General features: G+C 38.2%; 1 protein-coding gene across 1 annotated transcript; it reads right to left on the reverse strand.

The window, feature by feature from the left end:
• On the reverse strand, positions 1 to 1,919 carry HMX3 (H6 family homeobox 3). Its single transcript, XM_074231885.1, has 2 exons — positions 1,490 to 1,919; positions 1 to 644 (listed from the first exon to the last, which is right to left on the reverse strand). The coding sequence occupies exons 1-2, from the start codon at positions 1,917 to 1,919 to the stop codon at positions 1 to 3; spliced, it is 1,074 nt and encodes a 357-aa protein (XP_074087986.1).
• Positions 1,920 to 26,815: the final 24,896 nt, after the last annotated feature.

Below are 26,815 nucleotides of genomic sequence, written 5' to 3' on the forward strand. Positions count from 1 at the left end.
TCAGACCGGCCGCAGCAACGGCACCGACGTGACGACCGGGTGAGAGTAGTACACCGGGTGGGGGAAGGTGAGGAGCGGCTGGCTGACTGGCACCGGGGCCCCGGTCGCCCCGGAGCCCTCGGCAGCTGAGTTCTCGTGGTAGAGGATGGGCACCCGCACGATGCGCTGCGCGGCCGCGTGGCTCAAGTTGGCGGCCTCCAGCTCGGCCGCCAGCTGCCGCTTCCACTTGTTCCGGCGGTTCTGGAACCAGATCTTCACCTGGGTCTCTGTGAGGTGCAGGGAGGCGGCCAGGCCCGCGCGCTCCGAGCTGCTCAGGTAGCGCTTCATGTCGAAGGTGGACTCCAGCTGGAAGACCTGGCTCCGGGAGAAGACCGTGCGCGTCTTCTTCTTCCGGCAGGGCTTTTTCTCCGGGCTGTCGGCCCGCTTCTTCCAGTCCTCGCCGCCCGGGCCCGCGGGCCCGGCGCCGGCTCCGGCCGGCGCCTCCTCCTTCTTGCCTTCCTCCGAGTCGCTCTCCTCGAGGATGATCTCGTCCGGGCTCTTGGAGTCCAGCTCCTTGTCCGGGTCCGGCTTGAGCAGCGGCTCGGGGGAGTCTCTGTCTGTGCCCGAAGCTGGGGACGAGTCTCGCAGGAGGGACTTCTCGGCCGCTGGAGGGGAGAGAAAAGACACCCAAACCGCGCACACACGGACACACACGCACCCACAAACACACACACACACACACACACACACACACACACACACACACACACACCGCCCCTTTAGTTAGGCCGCACAGGACCCGCCGCCGGCCCCGCTGCCCCCTGTGTCCCTTCAGCTCACTCCACCACTGCTTCAGGGCCAAGGACTTTCTTCAAGGCGGGCTTGCTTTCCCTGGTGCCCAGCCTCTTTTTCCCCCTCCCCAAGGAAAGAGGAGGATGCTAGCTCTCGGCGTCCCGGGGCCCTCTCGAAGTCTCCAGAAGAGAGGAAGCGGATGGTGACAAAGCCGCCATCGCCTTAGGCTCTCTCCTTCCCTTCCTTTCCCGTGTCCGCTAGGGGCCAAGGGAAAGACTTGCCCTGAATCTGTGGGACAGAACTAGTAAATAAGCCGCTTTCTCTTCGCAGTCCCAGCTTCGCCTCCTCCCCAGTCCCCCACGACTCCCTAAGACGGCCCATTCCTCCTACCCTCCTGCCAGGGCCACTTTTTATCGGACCGCGAGCTCACTCTTATTTCTTTTCTCCCCAAGTGGGATTGGTACCAAGAAATGTAGCAATAGGAGCCGAGCGAGAGGGAGCTGGGACCGAGAGAGAGGGGAGCGAGGAGGGGAGGAGGAGGGGAGTCGGGATGCCGAAACAGAGCCACGAAGGCACTGGAAGAGAGGGCCACGGCATGGGCCAAGTTACAAGTAGGGACAAAAGTGGGTTAAGAGAAAAGACACCGTGGAAGAGTAAAGAGAAGAGAGGCGGAGGTGGAGAGTTTGGGAAAAGGAACAAGGAAACTCATCATAGGTACCTTCTGGTCTGGGCAGATGTCCCCCCGCGGGGGTCAGGGTGTAGGGGTACCACCAGGCTGGAGACCGCTCCAGATAGTGCGCGGGGAGCGCAAACCTCTGCGCTGGGATCTCAAAGCGGGGGAAAGCCAAATCGCCCACCTGCGAGAGCGCAAAGCCGGCGGCGCCTTCCAAGGCCCCTTTGGCCGCAGCCGCGGCCGCGGCGGCCGCGGCGGCCGAAGCCGGGGCGAAGAGCGTCCTTGGGGGCTGCTGCTGCTTGGGGGGCGCCCGGTGGTGGTCTCCGTTGAGCAGGTTCTTGATGGAGAACGGGGAGTCCTTGGGCGGTGGCGGTGGAGGTGGCGGGGGAGGCGGCGGCGGCGGGGGAGGCGGCGGCGGAGGTTGGGGAGGCTGGGTGCTGGGGGTGGCGGAGGGCTCTTGTCCCGGCTCCGGCATCCTCCCGTTCCTCCGGGGCCCCGCTACACCGGGCGGGCGGGCGGGCGGTCGAGCGGCAACTCAGACCATAAACACAACTCAGCTAGGAGGCGGCGCAAAGTCGAAGCAGCCCCGGGCGCAATTCCAGCGTCTGGAGGGCGGGGTGGGGATGTGGGCACCCAGCTGGAGAGCTGTTGGGGCGGGCTTGCATGGGGTGTGGGGGAGGAGGAAGGGATGGGGGAGCGGGAGAGCGAGGGAAGGTGGGGAGGGACGCCGGGCGGGAGGGGGTGGGGGACGGCCCTGGCCGCGGGACAGCAGACGGGACCCAGGGGCCGAGGAGGAGGCTCGGCGGCGGCGGCTGCTCCCGGGGAGGAGGCGGCTGGACCAGTCCCCGGCTTGGGGCTGCGTCAATCCGGCGCCGGATGCTAATGATGAAATCAAAATGTCATCCAAGTTAAATGCGGAGAGTATACGGCGATTGGGCACGTACAATGGCAAATGGGATTAGGCAAGAGAAGGCGCAGCCAAACCCTGGCCCCGCAGCAGCCCCTGCCGCCGCCCCCTCTCTCCTTGCCTTGGATTTTGGCGCTTTGGCTTCGGGCTATAAGAGCTCCCCTGTTATTGGCTTTATATAGTCCAATTAGGCAGCAAATGAGGACAGGGCTATTAGCACAAAAGGATATTGGCTCTCGCTAAAGCACCACTCCAAGAGCGAGAAACGGAGCGCTCGGAGCCTGTGGCGTCCGGGGTGAGCGCCCACCGGCTGCAGCGGCTGCCCCTCTGCCCCAAGAAGTTTCCCCCCTACTGCTCCTGGGGGGCGGGACAGCTCGATACCGTCTGCTTTAGGGGAAGGGAGAAGAGGTGCGGAAAGGCCTGGGTCAGACCCGGGTTATCCTCCCTCTCCCGGTCCCCGGGTCCTAGCTCATCTCCCCCCCCCAACCCCCCCCATATGAGGAGGAAGAAGATTGCTTAGCCATTACCCCCAACTCCACGGTGTCTTCGACGTACCTCCCCCCCATTTCCTGCCCCTGTGCAGTCGGGTTAGGTTCCCCCCTTTCCTCTTGAATGGAAAGAAGTACCCACTTTTCAGAAAGCTCCCAAGAGAAGAAAACGGGGCGGGGGGGGGGGGTTTGGAGAGATAATGACTCGCTTCCATTTTCCAAATGGTCTTGTCATCCAGAGTGGGGGGAAAAGGCACTTGGTGTTGTGCAGGGGCAGCCTCCGGCTGTGGTTTGGGTTACGGACGCTCACAAGTCCGGGAAGTCACTTTGGTTTCACCTGCTGCGGATCTGCGAGTCTCTTCCTTAATTTACCTAGCTCTACAAAATCATCCGGGGGCCTTTCCATTAACAGCTTTTCCAGCGCATTCTTATAGGTACGACTCCCCCCCGCCCCCCAATGAGCGCTTGTGTTTATCTCTGTAACCGTGAGTACGGAGCCGGTAAAAGATTGACCACAGAGAGATGTTAAGCCTTTTCTCGGAAGGCCTGCGCATATTGAGTTCTTTTTTTTTAAGTACAGTTAAATTTTATTTAATTTCTTTGGGGGAAAGTCACGCAACAAATCTATTCACTGAAATACACAACTTTCTAAAAAGCGAGTCCTGAAGCTCTGTATTTGGGGATGATTATCATTTTCATTGTTAAATAGGAGAAAAGAAGCTAATGGACAAGAACTTCGCAAGTGTGCAGCAATATTTTCTTGCAGCAGGTCTGAGCGGCAGCGGGTTTTCAACAATTTTGGCAGAAGAGACAAATTGAAGCCACGCATCACGTGGTCCATAGCGCGTCAAAAACGGGTAGAGGATATTTAAGAGGGGGCTAACATGGGGGGGGGGGGTGGAATTAACATTGATCAGATTACCAAAAAGGAAAAGTTCCTCCGGCGCCACGGACTTTTAAAAATTAGCCATTTGTTCTGCACGAGAACTTTGCGGGATAGGGTTTTTGTTTTTAAGAACTCCTGATTTAAACATTAAATTAAACCAAAATCGCTGCCTCTTTTCTTTCCCTTAGAAACATTTTTCAGTGTGTGACAACTGGATGCGGGTAATAGGACACGTAACCGTGGATCAAAAGACGGCTCCTTCTTAAATGAAAATGCCCAAGCAAAAGAGGTAAGAAGAGACAAGATCACTGCCCTCCCCTTTCCAGATCCCTTCCCAAAGGAAGACTCCTAGTGTTCTCGGTGATTTTATTCTCCTCTTTTTACGCTCCACCCCCTTAAGGTGGATTGAACTTCGACAAATGTTAACTATTCCCCCATCGAATGTACTGGAAATCTTGCTGGTCAAACGATTAAATGGACTAAAGAAAGAGGTACAGTAGGACTCCAGGACAGTTTATCTTAATTCTGAAAGTCCAAAAACCCTTCCCTAGGATGGATAAACTTAGACCCCTTCTGGAACTTCAGGAGAAAATATTCCTCACTGCTAGGGAGAGTTCGGGAGTGTGAATTCCTCACTTCCTTCCACTATTTAGAATAACTCAATGGATTAGATCTAAAGCTGAAAAATTAGGAGTACAACTCTCTTATTTTACAGATGAATGAAGAAACTGCGGCCCAAAGAAGAGATTTGCTCAAGGTCACACAGACAGAGCTGGATTTGAACTCAAGTCTTATGACTCCAAATCTTATGCTTTTTCCACAGTACCATGTTGCCCTCATTTTAAAGATTAGCCAAATCCATTGTATGTATGCTGCGCTGTTTTCCCGACCTCAAAACTAGCCCCCTAGCCAGTAGGCCGACCTGTATCTATCTCTTGCCCTGGGAAAGCTCAGTTTACTGTTGGCTGGTGTTATGTGCTTGGGGGTAAGGAGAGGAGTAAGAGAAAAGTGCAGCTTTTACACATTGACCTATATGCATAACATACAGATGCGATTCCGACAGCTGCAAGACCCTGTGAGAAGAGTGAACTGACTCTGAATAGGCTTGGAGCAAATACTCAATCTAAGCTAAATCTGTTCATGTAAAATAGAAATTGTCTTTCAGAAGAGGGTTGTAGGAAGACTGTCTCGCTCAGCAATAGTACAAACTTGTTTCCTATATAGAAAATCCCTTTTAGATCGGATTCGACGAAAATCCCCCCCCCCTTTTTTTGGTCCGGAAAGCAAATGATTTTGTCGTATAAAACTTTTGCACACTATATTCCCCTGGGGATCTAAGGGGGGGGGGGGATTCTTGCCAGGTGGAATCTTGAGTGTTCAAATTCACTTGATGGGGGTAGGGGAGAAGGATGAGGTCTGGACAGAGATACAGAGACAGAGAAAATTTCCTTTTTTTTTCTTTTTGGTACTCAAACTCCTGTCTTCTTTTCTTTCCTCTCGGACGATGCTATTTCTCCTAGTCTACCTGTCACCTCCAGCAGGCGAAGTAGCCTCTGAATGTAGCAAGAGTTGATGCTCAGGTGCTTCAGGATTCCTGAACTTGGAAAGGATTGCGGAGGATGGCTAGCTTTTGCCCCTCCTCCAGAGAGTCCTGACTTATTCTTCTCCACCAGCTCCTTGAACCTCACCCCACCCATAGCGCATGCTTTTACGTCAGCTTCCTTCCCTCCCTCTATCCCAATCCTCATCCCCACCCCATTCCCTAATTAACTGGACACCCACACTATTGCTTCTTCTTCATTCAAAGCAAAGCAAACAGCGCCCTCTGTGGGATACCTTGAACTTTAGGTGACAATTCTTTCCCCCAAAGAATGCTCAGAATAATACGCCTGTTAAAGCAGAAGTCTTAGTTAGAGGCTCCGAGTTATACTTCGATCCTTGTAACCTCCAGCTAGGGAACGACTAAATTTTACTTTGGATTTTTTCTTTGATGGTGCAAATGCAGTTTGAAAGACTTCTGAATTTAGTTTTTCTTGATAGGAGTCTTTTCATTGGTATTATGTTGATAAAAATAATAGAATCACGGATTCTTCAAGCTGGGACGAGCCTGAAAAATTATCTATTCTAACCGTCTCCTTTTACAGATGAGGAGATAGACCCCAGAGAGAAACCCTGTTCAAAGTCTCACAGATAGTTTTTGATAAACTAGTTATTTATTTTTTCATATTTTGTCCTAAACATTTTGCAATTGTCATTTTACACAGTAAGACTCTAAAATTTAGAATTGTCTTTTTTTTTGCATTTTATACAAGAATCTTGAAGGAGTCAGATAGGTAGCTAGTGTAAAATGATAGAGGAGGAGGAGGGGAGGTTGTTAAAATTGGTGGGGCAAGGAAAGGAGAATGCTAACATGGTTCTGCCCACTATCATGTTTACATAAAAAGATTGAAAGGAAAAAAAAGACTCCTGAAATCCTCTTGGTAATTAAAGACCCACTTGCAAAATGTTTTATTAGTAAATCTAAGTCCTATTTCTGATTCAATTCAATTTCAAAAACATTTATTGAATGCTGTTATGTACAAAACACTGTGCTAGGCCATGGAAATGTTTTATTATTAAAAAATGTCTTGTTTCTGATTCAATTCAATTCCACAAACATTTATTGAGAATTGTGTAAGATACTGGATAAGCTCTGGAGATGGACAAAATAAAAGAGAAAAGAAAATAAAAGAAACAACTCTTGTCTTCAGGGAATTTATATTTTATAGAGGATTAAGCAGATAAGCAAATATAACATATATAGAAGTTAAAAAGGAAGACTAGATACTGACAAGATGATAATACAATTAGATTGATTCAGATGACTAGAATGACTGGAATCAAAGAGTTGTTGTAAATGGTTCCATGTCCTTCTCACAAGAGGTGTCCAGTAAAATACCCCCAGTATCCCATGCTATTTAATATTTTATCATTGACCTGGATAAAGGCAAAGATAGGAAGTTGGTCAAATTTGCAGGTAACATGAAACTGGGGGAGGAATAGCTAACAAACTGAATGACAGTCAAGACTCAAAAGTATCTTTCCAGACAGGAGCATTGTGCTGATTTTAAATGTAAAGTCCTATGCTTTGGTACAAAGAATCAATTCACAAGTACAAATTGAGGAAGACAGATCAAAATAGTAATTGTTTTGAAAAACATCTAGGGGGTCTTAGTGAATTGGAATCTCAGTTTGAGTAAGAACTTTGATATGGCAGCCGAAAAAGCTAAGGTGGTTTCAGATGACATTAAGAAAGTCATAGCTTGCAGAATTAAAGGGATGGTAGTCTCATTGTACTCTGAACTCATTAGATTTCATGTGTTTTGGATACCATAATTGAAACAAACTGAAAAGTATCTAACAGAGAGCAACCAGGATGTCAAAGAATCATAAGTTCATGCCGTATGAGGACTGAATGAAGGAACTTTGTGTGTTTTTATAGTACAGACAACTCAGGGGGATACAACATTTGTATTGAAATAATCAAAGGACTGTCTTATGAAACAAATATTAGACTTGATCTCTTTGACCTCAGATTGCCAAAGCAGGGGTATTGGGTAGATTCATGTATGAAAATTTAGACTCAATGTTTAGACAAACATCTTAACAATTAGAGCATCCAAAAGTGAAATTTGTGGCTTTGAGATATCATAGGTAATTGCTCCTCCTTGGAATTTTTCCAGTAGAGTCTAGATGACCCATGAGAAATTTTTAGTGGGTATTCTTTGATATATGGATTGGACTAAGTGGTCAAAGTTTGTGATTCTAATCTTATAAGTAATTTCAAGAGGGAAAACTCACCTGGGAAGAAACACCTTTGTAGAAAGTTGCCCCTGAGCTGTATTTTGAAGAAAGCTAGAGATATCCAGAGGTAAGGAGATGGGAACATTTCAGATATGGGGGAGGCATTTGTTCAGATGCAAGAAGGCAGGAGATGTAATATCTATAGGTAATGAATAGCAGATCAATTTAGAGCAGAGAGGGTATGAAGAGAAATAATATATCAGAATGAAGATAGAAGTAGGAGACAGACTGAAAAGGGTTGTAGATGCAGGGTTGGCAATTTCATAAGTAATACTCAAAGATACAAGGAAGCTACCAAAGATGTTTTTGAGAAAAGAGGGATATGATATATTTTATGGATATTATATTAATATTTCTGAGGTAAGTGGATGGGTGAGGGGGGAGAAACTGGAAGCATAGAGACCAAATGGGAGGTGATAAGGGTGTGAATTTGGGTATGGACTACATGAGTGGAGAGAAGGAGTTGGATTCAAGAGATACCATAGAGATATGAATTAGAAGATCTGGCAACAGTGAGGAATGAAGGAGGGAGATGATTTAAAGGTGATTCCAAGATTGTGAACTTGTTTACCTGGAAGAACTTTAGTGCTCACAGAAGAAATCAGTAAATTTGGAATAGAAGTGGCACCTAGAGGAAATACTGAGTTCTCTTTTGAAAAACTCACAGGTTTCACAGTGGAGGTATCCAGCAGGCAAGTTAGTAATGCAGGACCTCATTTCAGGAAGGAGTTTAGGGCTGGATTTAATGTTGAGAAGCATCTGTATAGAGATAATTTAATCTAGAGTACTTGATAATTTCACTAAAGGAGAAAAGGTTGAAAAAAAAGAAGAGTGTCCATAGCAGACCTCTAAACTTTTCTCATCTTGAAACATCCCTCCTCCATGCTTATCTTCTTCTCCCATTGCTGAGTTTCTTTAAAAAAAATTTTTTTTTTATTTATGGCAATGGGGTTTCACTAAATTCCCCAAGGTCATACAGCTAGGGAATTATTAAGTGTCTGAGGCTGGTTTTGAACTCAAGTCCTCCTGACTTCAGGGTTGGTACTCTGCCCAGTGAATTTCTTTAAAGATTTCCATTTTGGCAGGGTGGCTAGGTGGCCCAGTGGATAGAGCACCCGCCTTGGAGTCAGGAGTTCCTGAGTTCATATCCGACCTCAGGCAGTTAATAATTACCTAGCTGTGTGGCTTTGGGCAAGCCACTTATCCCCATTGACTTTCAAAAACCTTAAAAAAAAAAGACTTCCATTTTGGGAACAGATTCAGACCACTCATGCTTCATTTTCCTCCTGATTGTGCTTCTGACTTTCCATACTACTTCCTTCAACCCAGGTACCTTCTTCTCATTTCCAGTTCAGTTCCCTTTTATTGGTTGTCTCTATCACAATGTAAACTACTTGAAGGTAGGGACCATCTTTGTTTTTGCTTGTATTTGCACTCCTAGCTTAATGTCTGTCTGAAATATAGTAAGCACTAATTGAATGGCTAGTGCTTGCTCATCTACCTCTGAGGGATACTCACATTTAGTGGTAGGGAGAAGGATGAGAGGCTGGCAAAAAATACTGAGGAGAATTGGTTTGGAGGAGAACCAAGAGAGAGCAGTGTTCTAGAAATCAAGCTTAGAGAGCATACCCAGGAAGAGGGAGTGGTCAACAATATTAAAGGCTGTAAAGCAGAATGAGTACTGAGAAAAGACTATTGGATTTAGAAGGTAAGAAATCACTGGAAATCTTCAAAAGAGTATTTCAAATGAATACTGGAGTCAGTGGACAATTTACAAAGCTTTGTAAGCAAGTATTGACCCTTTTAAAGTAGATTTTTCTATGAAAGGGATTAAAAAATCTAGGATGATAGATGAATGAAATGACAGGGTTAAGTAAAAGGAATTTTTTTTACATTTTTATTTATTTATTCTTATTTTGTACAAATAATGTTTTTTATACATTACTAAAATAAACATAGAGAGAGCTAGATATATTTGTAGGTAGTAGATAAGTCAATAGACGAGTTCTCTGGACTCCTGACTGGTCATTGCTTAGAGTACTTAAGCCTTTCATACGTTCTTCTGACTCAGTAGTATTTCTATTACATTCATATACTATTGTTTGTGATAATGTGATAGGCATTCCCTTATTTTCTACTTATTTGTACTACAATGAAGTTATTATTAAATGTTTGCACATATTGGTCACTTTCTTCTTTCTTTAGTCAATTTAAGATTTAGGGTCAGCTGTGTTGTAGCTGGGTTAAGGGTTATACATAGTGTAGTGAACTTTGGGGTGAGGGTGGGGGGGATCAGGAAAGTTACTAATTGCTTTCCAGAATGATAGGACCAATTTACCTGTCTTCAGGCTATACAATATCTTTTTCTTTCTTCTTCTTCTTCTTCTTCTTCTTCTTCTTCTTCTTCTTCTTCTTCTTCTTCTTCTTCTTCTTCTTCTTCTTCTTCTTCTTCTTCTTCTTCTTCTTCTTTTTTTAACATTGCCAGTATTGTGGGTGTGAGAAAGAACCGCAGAATGCCTTTAGTTTGTATTTCTTTAATAATATAATAATTTGAAGTTTTACTTAAATGACTGCTGATAACTCAGAATTTTTTCTTTGAAAGCAAACTTTTCAAATACTGTAACCACTGATCAACTGAGGAATGGTTCCCATTCTTATAAATTTGAAACAATTCCCTATTTTTCTTTGAAATGAGACTTTTCCAGAGAAACTTACTATAAATTTTTTCCACAATTAATTTTCTATTCTAATTTTAGCTGCATTGGTTTGATTTTGAAAAATCTTTAAAATTTTAAGTGACCAAAGAATTGGGTACGAGATACGAATTATTTGGGATTATTATGGGATTATTTCTCTATATTTGACTTTTTTCTTGTATCAAAAATTTCCCTGTATTTAAAATATTAATTTTTTTGTTTTTACAAAAGAGTTACTTCCCAGTAATATACCCTCCACAATAAAAATTTCTTTTATAATAAATTAAAATTATTAAGCAAAACTGATTCTTTTGGGGATTTTTTTTGTAAGGCAATTGGGTTAAATGACTTGTCTAAGGTCACACAGTTAAATAAGTATTAAGTGTCTGATGTTGGATTTGAACTCATGTCCTCCTGCACTACCTAGCTGCCTCTTGTACCAAATTCTTATTGGCCATAAACTTAATCCAAGGTTAATTTTACTGCTTATTTCACTGGCAATACTTAATTGGTAACATTCAATTCAATTTTTTTTCATTAGTGTCTATCTCTCAATTATGTAATACCACAACCTCAGAATCACAATGAAAGATGTCTCAAAGGAGAATAAAACTGGGAAGAATAGAACAGAACAGCACAGGAATGGGTCCTCAATAAGAGATCTTTAGAAAGATGTGGTGGAGTACCATACAAAATAACCAAAAAGCTTTTATTGACCACTCTGTGACAAACACTGTCTCAATATTGACATACAAATAGAAAAGTGAGATAGTTCCTGACCTCAGCAAACTTACATTCCATCATAGGGATACAAAATATTCAGAAATATATATATATATATATATAATATGATATGATACAATATGATATGATATGATATGATATAATATAATTAATATACACCAAACAAATACACAGTGGTTAGGGGTGAGGCATTAACAATTAGGGAAAAGAAGAAAGATCTCTGGAAGGAGTTTCAAGAAATTTAGGGGTTCCAAGAAAAAGAGGAAAAATATTCCAGGGGTGAACTTTAGCTTGTGCAAGAGTATGGTAGAAAATAAAATGTTATATATGGGGAATGGCAAGTTAGCTGTTTTGTATGATCAGCCTTGAAAGAATCTGGAGCAAGAAAGTGAAGAGTTTTTGTTACCAAACAGAAGAATTGAATTTTTATCCTAAGGGCAATAAAGAACAACTAAACTATCTTAAGCAGGGGACTGAATTGGTCACATTTATGCTTTAGAGATATCAATTTGTCAGTTGTGTGGTGGATAAATAGAAGAGAGGAGAGACTGGATTCAAGCAGGCCAGTTTAAACTTACAAAGAACTAATATTTATAAGGTGCTGTTTATTTTTCAAAGTGAAATACACATGTGAATGTAAACATAAACACATAGATGTGTTATAAATATGTATCTATATGTATATCTATCTTTCTGTTTCTAAGTGTTTCTATGGATATGTATATCTTTATGCATATCTATCTAACTCTCTCTGTCTAGCTCTCTATCTACCTATTTATTCATCTATCTATCATACTCATTTGACACAACAATCCTGTGAGGCAGATGCTATTATTATTCTCTTCTGCATTTGAGGAAACTGAGGCTGAGAGAGATAATGTGACTTGCCAAGGAATATATAGCTAGAAAGAATCTGAGGAAGAATTTGGACTCAGATCTTTATGACCTAGTCACTAGTCCTCTAGTCACCACCACACCTAAGTATTTGAATGGTCTAGGACACAAGTGATTAGGGCCTCAACTAGGTTTTAATAATATGAGTAGAGAAATGAATGAAATGAGAAAGTGCAGATGGATTGGGGTCTGTATAAGGGGAGGAGGAGAGTGGAGTGTCCACCCTGAGGAAATTAATCATGGATTCATTGAAGTGTGCAAGCACTGAAGTAAATAGATCAGTAAGTCCAATTTTCTGTCCTCATGTTCAAGAGAATAATTGATTATGTAATGAGAATCAGTTATTTCCCAGTTGCTGAGAGCAACAATCATAGAATTCTTGGAGGCATCTAATACAGCTTCTGGTTCAGGTCCCTCATTTTACATATGAAGAGTATGACATCCAAAGAAGTTTAGTGGCATGTCCAATATGACAAGCATTTTAATTGTTGGAGCTGGACTCAGCTTATGTAATCCTTTGATGAGAAGTCTAAATTCTCTGACCCTTCAAAGTTCTCAAGGCCATCTCTAGTCCAGGGTAGGTAAAGAGAAGATTAAAGATCTCCTCTTTCTCCCTCTCCCCAAATCAATTCTCTCTCAGGGGCTTAACTGGAGCCATTTTTACTACCAAGCTGACCAGGCAATAGAATATTGAATTTTGAAATGGCTTGTTAAAAATACCAATCCCATAAGACTTGACTGAGTATCCTCAACCAATCCCAATTCACTTCCTGTGTAGCATCATTTCCTTTTATCCAGTGACTTGAAATATCCTGCTTTTCCCCAACTTGATGATTGTTTGTACCTAGTTTAATGCGTTTGATAGATTGATGCAATAGAGATATTTTCACCTGATGAAAGTGGAGTGAATTCATAATTTCACTTGATAAAAGTAGGGTAAGTTAATTGATTAATTCAATTGATCCCCTCCCCCCATATCAGGGTATGAACTATTCCAAATTTTACCACTGAATAGGAAGCAAGAAAAGAAAATTTGGTGCTTTGCACTTTCTGAAGTTCTCTGAAAGAATGGAAGGTTTAGAAATTTTATGATTTATTATGGTCCATTAATTGAAATATGAATTAAGCCAAACACTCAATGCTACTTTCATAGATGATTGTTAAAACACTAATAAGGTTTTTTTTTTATTATTTTTCAGAACGAAGCCTGGATATGACATAAAAATTTTGTAGTTTTCATTTATAACTTAAAACTTTATGTCATTTCATTCCATTAATTAGCTTTACCTGCAGCCCAGAAAGGGTATAGATAATAAGGTGATATTGTGTGTTTTGGGTCAATTTTCTATTTTCTATATAGTAACATAATCATACACTACCATAAGATAAGAATATTTATGTAGTTAGGGGATTATATATAAGCACAGTCTAGGTATAGCTGTGAATACAGGTGCAGTCCATCTACAAGTGTTTAAATTGCAAGGGGATAAGTATTCCTCAGCTTAGCAACTCCTCCATTCCTGAGTAAAGAAGCAATAGCAATTTATGTGACCTAAATCATCAAGGCAGACATTTAGAAAGATGGACCAGCTTGGATAGAAGATCTCTAGACTGGGAGATCTAGCCTTGACTCTGATACTAACCTTGGACAAATCAATTTTCCTTCTTTGAGTAATGACTTCTTTTATTATAAAATGCTGCTGTTGGACTAAATGATCTTCAAGGTCCTTTGAAGATTTGAATTTGACTTGCATCTTCTTTTCTTGGACTTGATCTCTATTTCAGAATCCTTATCTTCCTTTGAGGATCTAATCAGGTACTACCTTCTCCATAAAACATTCCCTGATGTCCCCAGCTGAAAGTTCTCTACTTTTATCAAATATTTTAAAGTACTTGATTTGTTTTTCTCCTTTGCTTTGACTATTCAATACCTTTTTGTATTTGTCTGTGTACATGTTGTAATCTTTCAGCATAATATAAACATCTTTAGGTCAGGGACATATTTATCTTTGTATACCCAATTTCTATGCCTTATACTTCAGAATAATTTAATAAATATTTGCTGAATTTAATGAATGTATATTATAAAATTTTCTTGTTATGGCTACCAACCTATTAATGAACTTAAAATTTTCAACTGAATGTAGGAGACCAACTTGACACTGAGTATGAAAGATGGCATACTTTTTACCTCCTTTCTTGTTTTTCTAAATTTGTGAAGGTCATCCTATTTCTGCATAATTGGGTATATAGCATAAAAAGAATATTGCTAGAAATTGTATATATAGTAAGTCTTGGTTGTGATTAAGTTTTGAAGATTGCTTTTTCCTTTCTATCTTGTAAACAAGGCTGGCCTTGGTGAGTAATACAAACAAACAACTTCCTATTAAGTAGGTTCCAGTGTATTGAAGTGTACCCAAAGAGAGGGGATTGGGGCAGCATTTGAAAAAGAAGTCTGAGATTGTGGGAAATTTGGAGCAATTTGCCAAAATGAACAAAGTTTCTCCTATTATTTCTCATGTCTCTGCAGAAAATGACTCCTCAGAAACAGGGATGGGAAGTTGAATATCTCATTAAATGATACTTCAGTCACAGATACCATTTCCCCTCATTTACCTTTGTTCCCTTAGACTAAATCTTTAATTAATAAAATACATTCCTTTAAAAAAGGAGGAAATATTAAAATAGGCAAGGAATTCAAGTCCCCAGACATGTAAGATTCTTGTGAAATTCACCAACTAGATCATCCCACTTGGTTTTTGATGTCTTTTTTATACCAGAAAGAAAAAATGGCATCATTTCTTCCACCTAAGAAGTCAGCAGGGCCTTTATATATTATTTATAAAATTAGGGAATGACTCATACTCTTATAAATCTGACAAAGAACTTATTATATGTTTTTATTTTTATTACTATCAAGATCCTCAGCCTCTGATTATATAGTAAATAATTTTCACTTTTTATTTAGTATATTCTTTCCTTTATATTCTTTTTAAAAATAAAATTAAAATGTATTAAATGAACGAAAAAGAATCTATTTTCTCTCCTTTCCATTTGCTCCATCCTCCACTAAAAAGGAAGGAAACAAGATCCCTGTAACAAAAATGCATAGATGAGCAAAAAAAAAATTCTTGCTTTGGTTATGTCCAAAAATCCTGCCACCCTGAATCTATCATCTCTCTATTTTGAGGTGGATTCATTGCATTGATCAGAGTTAAATTGTTTGTCCCTGCAACATTGCTATTATTATATAAATATTTCTTTTGTTTCTTCTTATTTCTGTATCAGTTCATACAAGTCTTCTGAAGTTTCTCTGAAACTATCCCTTTAATCCTTTTCTATAAAACAGTGGTATTCCATTACATCCACAAACCATTAATTTATTGAGTTATTTTTTAATTGATGGATAGCCCCCTTAGTATCCAGTTCTTGTTACTATCTAAAAGATCCTGCTATAAACATTTTTGCATATATGAATTCTTTTCCTCTTCCTTTGATCTCCTTGGGGCTTAGGTCTAGTTGTGACATGGTTGGATGAAAGGACACATTTCCAGAATGTTTGTGCCACTTCTTAGCTCCCTTTTATTGTGTCTGTTTTCCCAATATCCCTTCAACATTTGTCATTTTCATTTCTTTCTTTTTTTGGTCAACCATCACCAATCTAATGGGTATATCATAGAATCACATTTATTTTTATTTGCATTTTTCAAATTATTAATCATTTAAAATTTTTTTTTCATATGACTACCTTCATATTCTGTGTATAATGTCCCCTCTGGGTCCACTATTCTGACTTACACTGGTATTGACATATTAGGTCCCCAGAGAGTGGTTACTACTACATTCAGGTTTCTCAGATCAAACTTGTGGATTGTTATCTTCCTAACACTATCTCAAGAACTCCAAATGGTGAGACTTGGTAAACTCTTTACCAAAGGCTAAATTTTCATTAAATAAGCCCACATAAATAATCAGCATTTTTATATAACCATCAAAACTGTAAAAAAATACTAGAGATTTCCCATTTAAAATAACTGTTGACCAATAAATTACCTGGGAGTTTACCTGCCAAGACAAACCCAAATAATTATAAAACAATTTTCATACAAATGAAGTCAATTTTAAATATTGGAGAAATATTAATTCTTTATGGGTAGGCAGAGTCAGTATAATAAAAATGACAATTCTACCTAATCTTCTTATTCAATGTTACTCTAACTACCAAAAATTTATTTTGTGGAGATAGAAAAAAATAATGAAATTCATTTGGAAGCACAAAGGTCAAGAATATCAAATGAATTAAGGGGAAAAATATAAAGGAAGATGATAGCATTATGAGATCTTAAATTATAAGGCAATAATTATCTAAACTTTATGGTACTGACTAAGAAATAAAAGAGTAGATCAGAGACAGTAATCTTGTGCTTAACAAATGTACAAAGTTAAGCTTTTAGGATAAGAAAACATCAAACTATTGGGAAAACTGGAAAGCAGTCTGGCAGAAATTGGGTATAGATCAGTGTGTTAAACCCTAATGACTTAGATATAAAGGGAGGTATCATAAGAAAACTAGAACATCACTGCCTATCCTCAGATTTAGAAGGATTTTGACCATACAAAGAAATAGAGAGCATTGTGAGAGATTGTGAAATGGATCATTTTGATTACATTAACTTAAAAAAGATTTTGTGTAAATAAAACTAATGTAACCAAGATTAGGAGAGCAGAAAATTAGGGAAATGGTTTTATAGACTGTTTATCAGATAAAGGTCTCATAAATAAAAAAATATAGAGTTCTTTGTCAGATTTATAAGAGTATGAGTCATTCCCTAATTTTATAAATGATCAAAGGACATGAATAGGAAGTTTTTAATGAAGAAATAAAAACTTTATATAATCATATTAAAAATTTCTCTAAATCAATATTGATTAGAGATACCAATTAAAATAATTTTGAGATCACCTCATACATATCAGATTGTCTAAAATGATAGACTAGGAAAATGACAAATGTTGAAGAGGATGGGGGAAAACTTGGGACATTAAAACATCATTGATGAAACTGTGAACTTATCAATCAGTTGCAGATCAACCTGGAATTATATATCCTTTGACCCAGCAATATCACTATTAGTCTGTCTCCCAAGGTGATCGGGAAAAAGGAAAAGAATCTGTATATTCTAAAATATTTACAGCAACTCTCTTTTGGTGGCAAAGAATGAAAAATTGAGGGGATGCCCATCAGTTTGGGGAATGGCTAAAAATAGTTGTGGTATGATTGTGATGGAATACTAACAACTATGCAGTAAGAAGTGATGAGTTAGTTGATTTTAGGAAAAAAATGGAAAGATATTAAATAATGAAAACTGAAATGAGTAGAATCTAGAGAATGTTGAATACAGTAACAACAATATTTTATGCAGAATAAAGATGAACAACCAAGTTATTCTGAGTACAAAAAATATTCCAAATCAACTATAAAGGATGTATGAAAGAAAATTCTATCCACCTTTAGAGAAATAACTGATAAATAAAAATACACATAGCAAGTTTTTATATTTATTTATAATTCTGCCTCAAATTCTGGTCTTCTCTAGCTCAAAGTGAGGAAGGAAGGAGAAAGACAATTCAGAACTTAGAATGTAACAACAAAAAATTAAATTAAAAAAAATGAAAGTTTAAATTTGCCCAAATGGTATAGCAAAAACAGTTTTTTCAAGTCCTTTCCTTCCTCATTAAATCCCATAAATATACATAGATTTCATGAAGGCAAAAAATTGGACGCAAATGTAACTTTTATGAGACCCAAATGTGGAAACAGACATGGCTTAGGCTATTCAAAATTCCAGAACAGGGCCTTGATGTCCTTTCTCAAAATTAGTTTGCTGCAAGAAATGGTATTAATGATTAAAAAGATATTTTATGCTTATAGGATAAGGTAGATGGGTCCAACTGCTGTTAGGGTGAACCTAGCAAGTTACTTGGTAGCTGGGACCCACCAAGCAGTTCAAATGGCTGCTTGGCTCCTCTCAGAGAAAGGAGCCTCTGTTGAATGGGTCCATCTGATGGACTCCCTGGGTTCATATTTTTGTAGACAGCTATAGGGCAGTACTGTGTTCTCTTTATCTGGAGTGTTAGAGTGATATTTTCAGCTGGAGTGCTATTGTGTTCATTCAGCTCAAGCCACAACCCTCAGTGTAGGATTAGCAGAATACTTTGAAGTTTGTCTCCTCGAGGCAAGAAATGAGAGAGGTCTGGTCTTTTCTATTAAAAAAAATCCTTCTTGATTCAATGCCAAGTTCTCTAAGGCAAATACTTCACCTTGACTAATGGTGATCAGTCCCTATTCAATCAGTTAACCTTCCTAGACTCTTTTTAGGTTCTTATGCAGATGAATGGCTAGAGACAGAGGCCTGTGCCCTGGGGACAAGTTCAATGCCTCTCCATATGAAATCAAAGTATTCAAGCCTCAAAATCCTACCTAAAATGCGTATTTATTTTTGCATCTGAAGATTTTCCCTTTTATACTTTTATATCTTTCCCCTCTGCCATGGCCTTTCAAATTTGATGAAGTATCATGGGATACCCTCTGTTACCATATTATTATTATTTCCTTACCTAGGCAGTATCTCCTGATTCCTAGTCTTCAGAGAAATGATTTCAGATAACCATTAGATGAGAGGCATCATGGTATAGTGAAGAAAAACTAGACTTGAGTGAGGATGACCTTGGTTCATATTCTATTTCTGACACATACTAGTTGTGTGTCCCAGGGAAAATCACTTGAGTTCTCTGAACCTCAGCTTCTACTTCTGTAAAATGAAGATAATAATAGAATTTACATCACAGGATTATGGGGATCAAAGGACATTATAAATTAAAAACTCAATATAAGTGTGAGCTATTATTATTAGCTATTGTTTTTTCCTCTTCTAAAAAAAAACTTCTTTCCATTCTTATAGGCTGAAAGCTTCTGAGTATCACAATCAGCAAATAAATATTTAATAGGTAAATACTTTGTACCCCTTCTAATACTGTGCTAATCACTGGTTATACAAAGAAAAAAATATGATTTCACATGCAAAAAATTACATCCATATGAAAGATTGTCTCTTGAGAGGAGGCCCTGGGGAGGAGGGAAAGGACAGGAATGACCTAAAGTAGGTGAGGTTTGAATTGAGTATTGGAGGAAGTCGGGGATCGGGGACAACCAAAGCGAAGTCACAGACTTGGGACTGTGTGTGAGAAATAGCTAGCAAGATGATCAGTGTAGCTGAATTGCTAAAAGGAAGTACCTGGAAAGAACTTTAAATACCAACCTGAGAATTTTACATTAGATCTTGGAGATAATAATGACCCACTACAGTTTATTGAATGTGGAAAAAGGGTGTTAGGGTCAGACTATACTTAGGAAAATTAGTGGGGAGAGACTTGAGGCAGGGAGACCAATGAGAAGGCTATCACAATAATAAAAGTCAAACTAAAATGTCAATAATTATATGATTATATGATTGAAGTAGGGTATAAATAAATGATGTCAGATAAACATGGTTGGTCCAACTTCATGGTATCTTTATTTATAAATTTATATTTATATTTTTTAGATTTATATAATTTTATAAGAGTCCTTTTTTATAAAAATCCATTATCAAAGTTGCAAGGGTCCTTAGAAATCATCCAGCCTAACCCATACCTGAAAAGGAACATTCTTTAACAATGTCCAATGCTTGGAAATATCTATTGCTGGGGATCTCACAACTTCCTGAGGCAACTCATTCTATCATTAGATAACTCTAATCATTTGGAAATCTTTCCTTATAGCAAGCTGAAATCTTTATCTCTGCAATCTTATTGCACCTATTTTTGCCCTCTGGGATCAAGAAAAACAAGTTTAACCCCTTTCCATATAAATGTCTTTCAGATCTTTAAAGACAGTGTCCCCACCAAACTCGGTCTTCTATATCCTAAACATGCCCAATTCTTTCTGTAACAATTTCAATTTCCCTTCCTATTCTGGATGGCTCTGTATGGACTCCAGCTTGTCAATGTTTGTTCTAAAATGTGATACTCTGAACTAAGTGTAATCCTTTTGATGAGGTCTAACCAAAATAGAGCATAGGAGAACTGTCACCTCCCCTTTTGGAGGCAATTAATGAATGTAGACTACGATAATGGTATATATAGCAATATTATCTTGTGTTTTCAGGATATTAAAAATCCCAAGCCTTTTTCATGTGAACCATACTATTTCTGTTCCATATTTGTATAATTATTTTTTTATACTCAAATAGGAAACTTTACATTAATCTTTATTAAATTTGTTAGATTTCCTGCATCATTCTATCTGAGCAATACCTTTATGGATCTTCTTAATGTTGTTATAAAACATAGTAGCTATTCCTCAGCTTCTTTGTGATAAACATTATACATATACCTTCAGAAAAGACATTGATAAACTATTGCACAGGACATGGCCAAGGACAGATTGATGGCTTCCTCTGTTCGGGATTTATTTCTAGGTTGACATTGATCTATTAATCACAACTTTTTTGAGTATGGTCATTCAACAAGTTCTGAGTTCACTGACTGTATTATCTTCCAACCTGGTCTAGCCTCATCCTAAGGCTAGCATGAGAGACTTTCAAAAATTCCTACTTGAAATCCAGGTATACTATATTTATGGAATTTCCCTAATCTAATAATTAAATAATTCAGTCAAAAAACAAATGAGTTTAGTCTGGCATGACATGTTCTTGATGAATACATGCTTGCTCTTTGTGATCACTGTTTCTTTTTCTAAGTCCTTACAACATTATCTAGATTTTTGTCAGGGAATCAAATCAGACTAAATTATCAAAAGTTTCTTCAATTTTAAAATGTTTTATTAATGTCTTTTGTTTTTATTGCATGGTCATTTCTGAAATAACTGAATATTTCCTCAGTTAAACTAAAGTAACTTTTATCAATGGTGTCAAATTCAAATAGAAACCAAGAACTCCTAAGGCATACATAAATATCCTTGTGGGTCATATACTGATTTTGTTTTAAAATGTAATTTTATGTTTTAATGCATTTTAATTTATTTTGTTAAATATATTTTGATCTGTTTTGGATCATCTGGGAGTGTTGTAGCTGCCTGGGGATGTGGGCCTATATAGTGTTGTTATGTTGGAAGTAAGAAGGAAATTCAAGAAGCAATTGGGTGAATGTATGTACATCCTATCAGTTCACTGATTTTCTGCAGAGAAGAAAGAATGTTTCATTATCCATACTTTTGGACCATCACTTTGTGTTTTTGCCTTCACTTTAGTGTTCTTTTCATTATCATACATTATTGTAGTCATTGTATATCGTTTGCTGTTTCTACTTATTTCACTTTGTGTCAGTTCATATGAATCTGTCCTTGTTTCTCTGAATTTCTCTATTCATTATTTTTTGCTGCACAACAATATTCCATTACATTAATTTATCATAATTTGTTCAGCAACTTCTCAATAGATGGGCAAAAAGTATTATTGCTATGACTATCACATATGACTATAGACCTGAAATGTCTATACTTTGAATTATTCATCCAAATCTCATTTTTGAACTTTGGGACAATTTTTCCCCATCTCCATTCCCGCTGCATTTTTTTCTTCCACAATTTTCAAAGATCACTTACAGTGTCTCAGCAGCCATATCTTTATGTTATTTCAGTATCCTGCATTGTAATTTGTCCAATGACATGAATTCATTGAAAACAATTAGATATTCTCTTGAGTTAATAATGATAATAATTATAGCTTATATTCATATAACACTTACGTGCTAAGCACTGTATTAGGCACTTTATAATTATTATTTCATTTAATCCTCACAACAACCCTGATGTAAGCACTCTTATTATCTCCATTTTATAAATGAGGAAACCAAGGCAAATGGAGGTTAAGTGACTTGTCTAGGGTCACACAACTAGGAAGTGCCTGAACCTGGATTTGAACTGAGATTTTCTAGACTCTTAAATCTAATGCTCTTTTCCCTATATTACCCAGCTGCTCCTTGTATGTAATTGCAATGTCTACTTAACCACTTTTGTTCCAGTTTTCCAGTTTATTGATCATTCTGCTTGGTAATGAAAATAAAATAAGTTGGAAGTTATTTCTTTTCTCTTTTGTTATTATTTCAATTCACCCAATTGCGTCTTGAATTTCCTTCTTACTTCCAACATAACATCAACGTAAAAACCCAAAACAACAAATTCTTGCTTTGACTGACATTTAGTGTTCCTGATGCTATTCTTTTTTTTAAAAAATGTTGATCTCAGTTGCCTTTTATCACCTTCATTTCTAAATATATTCTCCCTATTGTTGTACCTATTCAGACATCCCTTATAACAAAGAGGAAAGGAAAAGCAATAGAGTAAAACTAAGCAAAATATTAGTTGAGCCTGAAAGTACATTCAGTGTTGCATTGGGGACCCTGACTTTTGCACTGAATGAAGGTACATTGTGCTGTTTCTTCCTCAAAGTCCAACTTGGCTATTATAACTTTAACTTTTAGTTCTTTTCCTATACATTTTGGTAATTTTTGTGTATATTGTTTTTGCAGTCTCAATTATTTTACTTTGCATCCATTCACTTTATTTTCTTATGCTTTTTTTGAATCCTGAAGGTTTATTAATTCTTACAATGCAGTAATGTTTCATTATATTCATTTATCATTATTTGTTTAACCATTCCTCAATAGGTGGTTATCTACTTTGCTTCTAATCATCTGTTCCTACAAAAAATACTGCTGTGAATATTTTAGTGTACATAATATCCCAAAGGTGTTTTAAGTTACTAAAGATTCAGTAAAAATCCTATCTTTGACTTCTTTGGAAGTATATATTTGGTAATGATAAGTCTAGGTCAAAGGGCATAGATAATTCAGTTTACATTAAAGATAATTTCAAACTTTTTTCTAGAATGGTTAGACTATCTTCCATCAGTATATTAGGATGAGTCTTCATGTAGCTCCTACAATATTCACTCTTCCTAACTATTATTTTTGCCAGTTTTCTAGGAGTGAGGTAAAAACTTAAAGGTGTTTTGATTTTCATTCCCTTTACTGATTAGTTATTCAGAGCAAGAAGCAAGTTATTCAGAGCAATTATATCCAGAGCATTAATTATATTTACATATACATGTTGCTCTTTCATATACCTGTACATATTTGATAATAGTTTATAATTTCTCTGAGAACTGTTTGTGCTTAAAATTTGAACACAAATATTCTTGACTCTTGGTCTTATATATTTGTATTAATTCCTTACATATGTTAGAAATTAGACCTTTATCAAAGCTACTTGATACAGCTTTTTTCTCATCAATAAACTATTGCTTTCCCTTTGCAACAATTTCAGTTGAATTGATTTTATTAGTTCAAGTCAACAAGAATATTTAAATTTCACCAATTTAATATAATAAAAATCAGGGAAACTGTCAGTTTTCTTTCTCCCCATGATCTCTTCTAAGGGGCCAATATGAAGATCTAATAACCTCTTGAGATGGACTGAAATCTAATGATGACTTTTATTTATTGTTATCAGGTTTCCCTTGAGACTCCTTACTTCAGTTCAGGAATGGATTTTGATGCCACTCCCTGCATTTGTCCCTTTTTCCTTTCTGCTCTGATTACAGATCAGCTTCTCAATCAAATGGCAACTTAAGAACATTCCAGGCACTCTGAATGCCAACCTCACTTGCTTCTCTTTCCAATTTCTTATCTCTAATTTCCTTCCCAAATCCAAACCACATCATATAGTCCCTATGGCCAGGTCTTTGAAAGTCTGATGATGTGGTACTTTCTTTAATAATAGATCCCTTGTTTCCTCATTGTGGATAGCTAAAGAAGTACTGAGCAGATCTCATTAAATTCCCATAGGGATGCCTATTCTTATAATACTATCATGAATATCATGATAGAACTAGAGAAAAATGGTAAAGAAAAAGGAAGTAGTGCAGTCTGACTCCCTCTAAGACGGTATCCAAACAAAATCTGCTTTAGCGGCAGATCAGATAGTGATCAGAAATCGAAGAAACCATAGTGGCTACTCTTTCCATAATGAGATCACAAATTCAACTCACAAACAAGTGAACAAGGAAGAAGTTACAGAATGGGAATAGATCACCATCAGGGATCCAGTCTACAGGAGTAGAACAGTGGCATTAGGATGTTGAACTGCCAGACAGTCCATACTTGATAGCTTTAGAACTCTACTTCAAGAAGGGGAATTTCAGATTCAGCTACAGGGTGGAAACAAAACCTCAGTGCACTCAGATCCCTGGACTCAGCTCTCAGTGAAGGGACCCCACTGCTTGTGCTGTGGCTCTATCCAGAGGAGGTCAGATTTCCAAGTGCATAAAAGAGCTGCAGTGTTGTCTAAGGAAAAGAGTTAGTTAGACCCTGCTTAACTCCTAGGAGCAGGTCAATAGATAAGAGAGATCAGTACCATTCACAGCCATGACAGTTCTGTCAAGAGTGTGCAGAATAGGGTCCTGACACAAAGTCCCAATCCAATGAAAAATGATTAAACAAAAAAAAGATAAAGTGCTATTATTATTCCAGTCATACCATGACACAAATCTAGGAGATTAATTCCACAATACCTTCAAGCTAAACTTTAAGGAAAAATGCAATTTGGTCATAAGATCACTTAGAATTTCTAAAGCAATAAAATAGCCATTTGCTATGATATTATAAGTGAACTGAGAACACTAGAGGAAAAAATTGGAAAAAAATGATCTGTGGAAGAGGGAATTGGAAAGGAAACTAAAAATTTGCACCAGAAGAATAATGTTATCCAAGTAATAGGCTCCAGAAGTTAATGATTCCACAAGACAAGAAATATTAAAATAAAGTCATAAAGCTGAAAAAGGTAGAAGAAAATATGACCTATTACAACTGACTTGGGACAATAAATCAAAAAGAGATAATTTAAGAATCATTTGACAGTCTAGTGAAAGCCTTGACCAAAACCCCCCCCTGCAAATTATAATTCAAGAAACTATGAAAGAAAACTGTTCAGACATATTATAACAAGAAGGGAAAGTGAAGCCACCTCTACTTAAAAAATAAAATCTGAAAATAAAAACTCCCCCAACATTACAACATCCATATTTTCTAGATCAAAGAAAAATACTTTGAGCAGCCAGAAAGAAAGAATTCATGTACTAAGGACCTGAAGTCAGGATCACATAAGATTTAGCAGCTACTGCTCTAAAAGAGTGAAGAGCATGGAAAAAGATATACCAAAAGGAAAAGATTCAGGTCTATTACAAAGAATAAGTTACCAGCAAAACTAAGTATCATCTCACAGAGGAAAATGGACTTTCTTAATGAAATGGAGGAATTCTAAGCATTCCTAGTGAAAAGACTGGAGCAGAGTAGAAACTTTACAATAAAGAGGAGTCAAGAGAAATATAAAAGGATGAACGTAAATGAGCAATTCAAAGGAATTTGGGGGGAGGTGACATGATGGTTGTTTCTTAAAACTAATCTCTTCAGGGGTCATGGACAGAGTAAAATGGTCTAGTGGATTTGTTATGTTATGATTTTGAAAGAAACAAGAAAAGGGAGGTGAGGAAAAGGTAATTTAGAAGGGAAAAGGGAACACATACACACACACACACACACACACACACACACATATATATGTTTGTTGGACTTTTGGTTCATGAGTTTACTAATATGAATGTCTACTTGATATACAATTGTTTTCTAGATCCTTTTATCTAATCTATTATTTCAAAATAAGGCATACTATTTAATTATCATATCATAATCATGTGTAACAACTGAGCTGAGCCTGAAATTGAATGTCAGAAGAGTAGAGAAAACTTAATTAGGAGGAACATGATAATTATACTCAATTATTTGAAGAGTTTTAATATGGATTGTTCTGCTTTAACTGAGAAGTTAGAATTAAGAGCAATGGATGTAAATTGTAAAGAGGGAGATTTAGGTTTGATGTGGAAAGGGCTGCTTTGGTTTCATAACTCCTTTATACCCTTAAAAATTATTGAAGACTACTGTCCAGAAGGTTTTGTTTATGATCTTTAAGTATTTTGGGAAAGTCCAGGAGTCCCTAGAATATCTGATATAAACATTTTTATAAGGATTTTAATGAAGATATGAAACAAAAATATGAGTAAATAGTTATTGATGATATGGATTCTATGGATAGTATTTGTGATTTGTATGACATCTGCCCCAGTGCCTCTTCACCCTAGAGATTTCTCTACTCCTATTGAGCTCCTCCCATTGGTGAGTTCCTTCCTAGAGCTTTTATTTGATGAAATGCCTCAGCCACCCACAATTCATTTTTAGGATTAACTTCTACTTATCATGAGCACTCTGGCATGATATGATCAAAAAATCCCTGATATGATCTGTCTTGTTGAGTTTGGACATATGTTAAAACCAACCAAAATACGTTTCTTAATAGAATCAGCCCATAGTGGAAAGGGTTGCTTTGAAAATTGTGAGGTTTGTTTCACTGGAGATCTTCAAGAAAAACCTGAAACCAATCTTCCATTTTTAAAAAGACTAGGCTGGAAGTATAGGATTTGCTCCAATGCAGTCACACTTCCCAGGTTCCCATTATCCTAACAACCCTTACTCTATCTCACTCTTAGCATTGTGCAGTCTCTCATCTTTAGCCTTTCTATGGTGGACTTTAGTTCCTCAGAGTAGCTATAACCCAGCTGCAACCTGGAAACTAATTGTTAACAAATGTCCAGTTGCTGCTAGGAAAATTTCCTACTCTCTCATCATGATATATCTAATCTTGTCCTTTAGCCCACCTCATGATTGTGGTACACAATCCTCAGAGAATGGGCTCTGTGCTCTGGGGCAAGTGATCATCCAATAATGTTTCTTTTCAGAGTA

This window comes from Macrotis lagotis, chromosome 4 (genome assembly GCF_037893015.1).
Source record: "Macrotis lagotis isolate mMagLag1 chromosome 4, bilby.v1.9.chrom.fasta, whole genome shotgun sequence".
Taxonomy (NCBI): domain Eukaryota; kingdom Metazoa; phylum Chordata; class Mammalia; order Peramelemorphia; family Peramelidae; genus Macrotis; species Macrotis lagotis.